The sequence below is a fragment of the Acipenser ruthenus genome, chromosome 17 (genome assembly GCF_902713425.1).
Source record: "Acipenser ruthenus chromosome 17, fAciRut3.2 maternal haplotype, whole genome shotgun sequence".
NCBI classification, from domain to species: Eukaryota; Metazoa; Chordata; class Actinopteri; order Acipenseriformes; family Acipenseridae; genus Acipenser; species Acipenser ruthenus.
In genome coordinates, this window is record NC_081205.1 from 5,983,167 (window position 1) to 5,991,829 (window position 8,663).

At 37.7% G+C, this 8,663-nt stretch overlaps 1 protein-coding gene across 2 annotated transcripts; it reads right to left on the reverse strand.

The window, feature by feature from the left end:
* LOC117422822 (E3 SUMO-protein ligase CBX4-like) lies at window positions 1-7,685 on the reverse strand. 2 transcript variants are annotated; one of them, XM_058989877.1, is made up of 5 exons: window positions 6,970-7,685; window positions 6,784-6,827; window positions 5,817-5,882; window positions 3,856-3,922; window positions 1-3,031 (listed from the first exon to the last, which is right to left on the reverse strand). In XM_058989877.1, the coding sequence occupies exons 1-5, from the start codon at window positions 7,027-7,029 to the stop codon at window positions 1,640-1,642; spliced, it is 1,629 nt and encodes a 542-aa protein (XP_058845860.1). In that variant the 5' UTR covers window positions 7,030-7,685; the 3' UTR covers window positions 1-1,639. The 2 variants fall into 2 exon arrangements, with proteins under 2 accessions (XP_058845860.1, XP_033893912.1); XM_034038021.3 differs by having other exon boundaries at window positions 6,961-7,681.
* Window positions 7,686-8,663: the final 978 nt, after the last annotated feature.

Below are 8,663 nucleotides of genomic sequence, written 5' to 3' on the forward strand. Positions count from 1 at the left end.
TTCACTTTAAATAATTGTTATTTTATTTTTTTATATTGCAGAGCAATTACCAAAGACAGCCAGCTCAAATAAAAAAGAAAATAAAATAAAAAATATTGTGAAATTCTCACTTAATTGCTTTAAAGCTACATACATTTTATAACTAAGTGCATGTACCAAACTACAGGATTTGCAAAGTTTAAACAAGATTATTTTTACACTATACATACTGGCCTTTTAAAGATCATTCGCAGTATACTAAAAGCAAACATTTATTGTGTGTGTGTGTGCGATTGTTATTCTTTAAACTATATAGAAGAGCACAAACAGATAAACCCCCTTTGTACATGATGACAAGGTCATTATTATTTGAAGCAATTAGCAACAATTCCAATATGGCGACCATTTACAGAATACTACAATCCCCCTCATTCAAGTGGCTATTTATTGTAATGGATCTGCAAAGTCCATTCTTGTACATTAAATACTTTCTTTCTTTTTTTTGTTAAACTCTTGTGTGGTTACATTCAAGCAATAAACATCAACAGCTCAACGTATAAACATTTCTACAGTTTAGCAGCACTCTTTAACTTGTTAGCATCAGATTCTAGGGTTTTTGCACTTTAAGGGAAGAACTACTTAGCAGTTTAGTACAACAGTAATAATAACCCAAAATACATATATTTTTTTTAATACCCAGATTATAAAGAAAGTAAGATTTTGGGGTCCCCTAAACAACTGGTAACAGGTCCTTATGACTCCTGTCCAAAATAATTTGGTGGCAACACAATGGGCATCATTCTGGGAATGTCTTAAATCCAGTAAAATAATATCTAATACAGTTGACATAATATCAAAAAAACAACAGCCTGTCTCCACAACAGATTGAACGTTAAGATCCATGTATAAGTCTTATACATTTACTACTATACTTAACACAACCCAATTTACCTTGAGTAAGTATGTATTTATTTTACCTGGGAGATGTCATGCCACCATACCCCATAATATTAGAGAAAGATCAGTACATAAGGGTAACTGTATTGTTTGTTTTTTTCCCCCCCCCAATACAGTATCCAGCAGATATTTTTCATTTTTCTGCAATTAACATTGTAAATTAAGCGCACGTCTTTGATGAAAATATTATAAAGCAGTGAAAACAAAAGGTGTTTTAATTTTATATATATATATATATATATATATATATATATATATATATATATATATATATATATATATACACACACACATATACACACACACACGCTTTTTAATCTGAGGCCAGATATCCACTAGGAAGAAGTATCCAAACTATTCACTTCTATTTTTACATCTCAAATTAAAATGCACTTTTTTATTTTATTATTATTATTATTTTTTTAAATCAAAGTTGCATCACAGCTTCATACCCCTCCATTACCAATGACAACCATTGTGATATTATAAAAACATCAGGTTCATAAACTGAGACTTCATACAAGAGAATGGACTTCATGGTTTGTGGCAGGAGGACAACATGGGTGAAAATTGGAGCAAGTAGACACCAACGGCTTCTTCTAACCAGCGCTCCAATAGATATAAAAAAACAGGAATTTATTGTTTTTTTAGTGGCGTATATCAGGTCTATAATGTATAAATTCCCCATTCATGGTCCAATTCATTAGACAGTAATATATTCCTTAAAGGTGACAGTAAGACAGTTTGCAGTGACATCAGTAATTATGATGTTTCCAAGGAATGGTTTAAAACTAGATGCAGGTTCCTCCTTCTCTTCCTGTGTCTCCAAAGGCTCTTTCTCCTTTGTTTCTACCTGCACCTGTTTGCAGGTCTCCATCACAGCTCTGGGCTTCACAAAACTTAAGTCTATAGGTTCTTCTGGGTTTGAACCATCAAACAAGTAGTCTGGTACACTAGTGTGGTGGTAGCTGTTCAGATGAAGGTCCATTGGCTTCTCCTGGGGTATCTGAGGCATGCTGCTGGGTGTGCTTATGCTCCTAGAAGCGAGAAACTTTTTGATAACTCCTCTTTCCTCATTTGGTTCAGAGAGATTGCGTTTCCTGGAATGAGCCAGATTTATTCCAACCTCATTCCTTTTCTGGTCCAGTCTCGACAGAACACCCATTTCAAAGGGCCATGGTATTAAATTAGGTTTGGTGGTAAGCTGAAGAGGTTGGTCATCCATCAGTTCTGCATTATTTCCAGTCTCATTACTGTCTTTTTCCATGTTATCATTATTTCTTATCCCTACTTCATCAGTTTGGGAATGTCCATTTTTTAGTCCAGTAGCAGTACGAGCACTTGCTGGCATTTGCTCTTCTTCATCTTTGTTACTCTCATCTTCCGATCTGTGTGAATCAACCAACTTAGTCCTCTCTGACACATTTCCTGAAGTATCTACCTTTCTGTCCTGGTGGCTCATTTCATTGTCCCTGGATTTAATCTTTGCTGATTGCATTCCATTCTCCATATATTTGCTCATGACAATGACGATTCTCCCATTCTTGTTTTTGTTTTTCACGATTTTCATTTTACTTCCAATCCCGTTGCTCCTTGCAACTTCTTTGGCAGCACTGGTAACTCCATTAGAGTTCAGAACTGGTTCGCTTCCAGTTAAATGGGCTGGAAGCTTCTTGAGCTCCACAGACAGGTCTTTAACCTGATTAAGGCATCCAGTCTCTTTTTTGTGAACCCATGTCTGCTGCAGAGTGGGAGACAAATTACGACTGTGGTCCACATGGAGCTGACTGCTCTCTCTCTCTCTCTCTCTTCCCCTTTGGTACTGAAGGTCGTACATTTTGGGGTCCGGTTGGTAATGGTGATGCTTTTTGCTGTTAAGCTGGTAGTAATATTTCTTCTTGCTGTTGGCCTGTTGCTCGACTTGGGCGTCATTACTGTTGGGTTGGTACTGGTGGTGCTTCTTGCTGTTCAACTGATACTGCTGATACTGCATTTTGTTCCCTGGGATAGTCTCAGTCTTGGGCCTGTTCTCATCATCTAGAGAGGTTTCCTGGAGATCCGAAAGCACACTGGAACGCAGTGCAAAAGAAGGAATCTGCAGATCAAGAACAGGACAAATTATTTCATTATTTAGTTTGGCAACAGGGAAAATTGGCGAATTGTCGAAAAATTGTTGTTGTCGAAGGCCTGTCCCTGTTCTTAAAATGATCTCATGTCTTTATGTAAATTCTGTAAAATCCTAGCAGTACATTTCCCTGTGTTGGTATAGCAGTGTTTTTTTTTTTTTTTTCTGGGTCTATAAAGCTTGACTCTTACTGATGAGGTAAGAATTTGCCCTGCTGCGAAACAGTAGCTGGGTGATAAACAGAACTATAAATGGTCAGTGGTTGCTTAAAAACACATGACTCCTTAAGCCCCCCATATATTTTTTAAACACCCCCCCCCTCCCCAGGGTGCACTTCCAAGGCCATTAGGCTCACATATCAAGGATTGCTACACATCTTTGTTCCTATGACCTTAGTGCACCAGGGCCAGTCATGCCAGATCACCAGTTTTATGCGAGACATCCATTTGTAGCTAAATCAACACAGGGCAGATTCTCAATAATCTATCCCACGCTACAGTAGATTACCCAGAAAGGGACAAAATCACGAACTCATATATAGACTGATTTGGGCCGGGGGGTGAGGGAGATAATGCCTAACAGTAGGACAGTCTGCAAAAATGTAAATAAACTATTATATAAAGATCACTGTAGCCTATTAAATATTCCAAGGCATTATTATGGGATGCAGTATCACTTTCAGACCAACTGGTTATATACACCATTATACATTTCTTATCATTATAATATATTGCCTGGGAACCACATAGGATAGGTGCCCATATCAACCTGAAGTAATCTATGTCTGTCATTACCTGAACCAGGAGGTGTTTGGGTTTAGGTCCACGTTTGCGATAACCCATAAGCTGTTCCTGTCTTTCTCTGTAGAGAAACAAATAAACAGACAGTAAGGCTTAATGAAACACCACTCCTTCAATCTACTGCACATTGGAAACCGGTATTCTGCACAATAATACACTTCCAATGACCTCACAACAACAACAAAAAAAACACACATGCATTTAAAGAAACAATCTGTAAATGAAAACTGTATATGCTGGAATAAATGCGATACTTCCTCTGCCTGCTTTACAGCAAAGTGTAATACAGAGATGCAATACAAAATCTGTCTGCAACTCAATCAATTATAGAATTGGGTTAAGTACCAACAAAATATTTTGTGTTATGTGCAGTCGTTGTCCATGCTCCAAGGCATTTAGCTAAGATAATAAGACCATTTTACAGCGTTTGGAATTAGATCACTGCTATATGATTTGTATTTAGAATGCTTGATGGTCATTAACGTCAGAACTGTCCTACATCACATGTCGAGGGCGGCAACCTAAAGTGACTTGGAGTCACAGCAAAGTTTCTACTCCATGAAGCAATATCATATATTAACACCAGGCGAGATACAGCGTGTTTGTTCTCTCTTCACAGAACATTTGGCAATTATACTTTAACCTTCATTGTTAGAGTGGACAGATGTGCGCAATATCAATCATGGGCATATTGGACTCTCATTATCTTAAAACACACACACACACAGACACACACACACTGGTGTCATTGCAAATCTTCACTGACTAAAACCTTGAGGTTTTCCTTGCTTTCTTTGATGTAGCCTTACTGCTAATTTGCGACAGGAAATGATGTGCAGATATTAAACAGAGTGCGAACCAAACCCTGACACATAAAGCTTCACTTTAACATACAACCAGACTTAAAACTATACCAGCCCGTTATGACTTCAAAGCGTGCAGGACTTTGCATTAAATGCAGAGATGGTCAGTGGGCGCCACCATGCATGCTCCCCTACAGTAGTGATCCATTAATACAATACATTATAGTAGTATCCCTCCATGAATAGGTCTGTTTAAACCCTAGCATTGAACTGCTTTCTAACCATACAAGCACTCTGCTTGCATACACCAATCTACCCACTGTTATATGTGCACATACAAATATAAATACAAAGCAGAAAATTAAATATTTTATTCGCAACTTTTCGGACATACACCTCCTTCATCAGCTAAAATGCCATGTTTTACTTTAAATAATCAGGTCGTAAATTGAACAAAAAGTAAACGAGGCTATCGTGTTTGCTCCAGACTATGAATGGTTAACGTCTGGCTTTCTGGATAAACTAGCGGAAACACACTGTACAGCAACCGAACGCCCTCTGAGGGTCCCTGATTATTATAGGATGACGGTTCATTGCTCCAGGCACAGCGTCAAGTACAAACTACTTGAGCAATGCACATCTAGTCTCTATAAAAAGAGACACTTTAGTGAAGTATTAAATAAATAAACAGTAAGTCACACAATGTAAATACCGTACTGTAATAGTAACCAGACACGCGCATGCTTTTGTAATCCATGATATTTTTTTAGACATTAGTTTCCAAAGCTTAACTGTATTTGAATGATATCAACCGCATAAGTATACTTGCATAGTTTACTTAGCACTGTGCCTTAGCTTCGCAGTGGCGAAGCGCCTTTCAAAGCAAACCCCCAGGAGAATGCAACGCGCCTCCATCACAATCTGCAGAAGACTATCCACAGCCTTACTGAAAAGGAATACTGCATCTCTCGTGGTTTCCATTTTATAAGTGAGGATGCACACGCAAAGTAAAAAAAAAAACCGATTACAAGCAAGACAACTCGAAGAAGCGAACTGCCGCAGATAAAAAACAACATAATAATAATTGCCATTTCGCTCGCCCACCCCCTTTATTTACCATATAAGGGTAATGCCCTTGCTTGCCTGTCTCACCTGTTTTGGAAAGCAATCAGGAGTCTCGGATCAAGGATGTTTTCCTCTGGCTCCCACGTGTTGTATCTATCAAGGGATAGAGAAAACGACAAACACATCAACAAACCTGCTTCATCATCATCATCGCAGAACTCCCAATCGTGCTCTCATAAATGACATTCCAGTAACAATTCCAGTAACAATTCGGTCGAGACCGGTAAACACAAATAGCACTCGACCTGCAATCCCCCACATAAACCCGCTGTTCACGTAAGTTTTGCAACATAAATATGTAATAAAAAACATTTAAAAAAACGGGCAATTGTTTTACTTTTTTGTGCAAAACGATGACACTCTGTTCTGTGTATTGTTATGGGTCTTGTTCCAGAAACATCCATCTTTTACAAATGTTGTGTGCATACATACAATATTATGACGAGCCAATGTAACTTGGCTACGCAGTTTATATTCCTGTGCTCATAAAATTGAACAGACAAGCACACTTATCTGAGACTGCTGTGCATAGTTTTAGAAACTGAAATATCTGAATGACAGTCTAAAGTAAAAATGTACAGAAATACAAAAATGTAAATGTACAAAAGCTATATTCAATAAAAAAAAGTTGTTTTTATTCTTTATAGCAGCCTATGTGACACCCGTGATGTTGCCAATTGAGTAAAAACAAATGCGCGCCTTATTCTAGATTTTGTTATATATTTAAAATACATTTTTGGGGAGCCAAAATCAGAATAGAGGGAAGCCATTTTAACCGCAGCCTTACACATCTGTAGCAAGTGAGGAATAATTAAAATAGGATTAGCTCCCCGTACATTTTCTAGCCCTTCGCATAAATTAGTGATGGCATCCGTGTGCAGAAAAAAAAAAACAACCACACAGGCGAGCTTTTGCAAAACTGAACGTCAAGGCGGGTGTACGGTATAGCTACTTACTATCCGGGTATAGTAATATAAAAAAAATGCAGACTTACTTGGGAGACCAGCCTCTCCATTTCACCAGGTATTCAACTCTTCCCTACAAAAAAATTAAATAAAATAATGAACAAATGCACGAATGAAGCAGCGGCATTGAATATGATCCCACGTTTTATTTAATTACAGGTTTCTGCGGCATTACACACACCACCACCAGCCGTACACTAGTTTACCTTTCTTACTCGCTTTTTCTCAATGCTTTCCACAGCAAAGACGTGCTCTCCCGCCGCTGGTAGCTCCATGCTTCGCTCCGGTCTGGCTGTGCAGAGCTGTGCGGATGAGAATGACGGCTATTCACTTTCACAAGCTCTGGTGTTTTGCTGGTAATTTTCCTCCTCTGCGCTGTAGCTCGCTCTTTTTTTTTTCTTCTAGCGCGATCGTTGGTAAGAAATCGAGACACTGAGTTCCCAGTTGCTTGCAGCAGCATTGCTCATGCAAATAACCTGAGTCGTGACGTCAGTTTGGAGGGAGGTGGGGCGCTGGTGCTGAGATGTCAAACTATAGGATGCAGCGCGGCTTGAAACGGCAAGAGGGAGCCACCAAAATAAAAAATATATAATCATAATTTACAGACGATTGAAAAGGCCAAAATCGTACTCATCAACGGGGATTGAAACATAATAAACAATAGCACAAACAGTACACCCCCGTTAGCCTCTTTAGATTGGATAGAGGTTTTTATAGGCTACTACAATAAACAGATAAACCTTATAATATATGATATAGCCATCCACCGTTTTTTGTAATTAAATAATTGGCCATTTTAGGTCGTTTTTAAAAGATTGCATCCCGGCGTTTCGTTGATGCCAAGGCAAAATAACCTTACATTTTAATAAAGACATATAATAATAATAATAATAATAATAATAATAATAATAATAATAATAATAATAACGTATTTGTTTCATTTAAATAGAATGCTGTTCATTGTGTAGGAGATGGGGTTCGGCTGAAGACGCGTGATTTCTCAATTTAAAATGAGCCGACCTATAGGCTTCCAATGCTAGGAATGGCATCTAAATACACAGTATTTCCAAGAAATTGCTCCTTTGTTTGGATCACCAATCACTAGTGTGTATAAAATTGCCAAATTGCACGTTCCTCGTGAAAATCACGGTACGAGTGACCTGAAGCATTTTTTCAATGTGACCTTTTGAAATTGAAGCTGTGGCGGTCTATTCATTAAGAAAGAACAATATCCGCAAAGTGACATAACTGATGCAATCATTCGGAAAAAATTCAAAGTTGGGTATACAAACAAATATTGGGTAACATGGGGCTTTAACACGTGCGTTGAATTAACCAATTATACTTTTACTAGAGACAAAAAATATTTTAAAAAAATGTAATATTGTAGGCCTAATATTATTAGCCTATGTAAAAAAGTAGAAACAAATGTAAATATAACAGTGCACTTATTTAGAGTCTAATCACCACAGTATTGGCAGATGTATATAGTACCAGATTGGCAAATCGGATGTACGTTTCCACCAACAGGAGATTTATGATAGAACAAAAACTGCATTCAATTATCTAGTGACAACTAGGACTAGAACGTTTCCAATTAGCTAAAATAAAAAATATATATTAAACTGCGTTTTATTCTGACCAGTTTTATTTGTAGTCTACTACATATTATTTTTATCGTTTTTTGTGAAGTTGGTAACTGTGTTCAAAATGTATAGGAACCACATATTGATTTTATTTAGATTAACTTTATATCCAATACCCAATGATCAGACATCATCTTAAGACCTTTGTGTGAGGCATACAGTGCCGTCTTTGGTTTATATGGAAACGGATACCAGCGATACCCACTATCATGAAAGATATGTAGGGCAGTATACTCGAACCCACTGGCATTTCCTGTAGGCTA

What these genes read in the sequence shown, in the direction of transcription:
- LOC117422822 (XM_034038021.3), bottom strand. Translation starts at nt 7,029, where the DNA reads ATGGAGCTACCAGCGGCGGGAGAGCACGTCTTTGCTGTGGAAAGCATT. An exon ending in AGAAAAAGCGAGTAAGAAAG is followed by an intron (nt 6,828 to 6,960) that starts GTAAACTAGTGT and finishes ATTTTTTTGTAG; the next exon opens with GGAAGAGTTGAATACCTGGT. An exon ending in CCAAACACCTCCTGGTTCAG is followed by an intron (nt 3,032 to 3,855) that starts GTAATGACAGAC and finishes CTTGATCTGCAG; the next exon opens with ATTCCTTCTTTTGCACTGCG.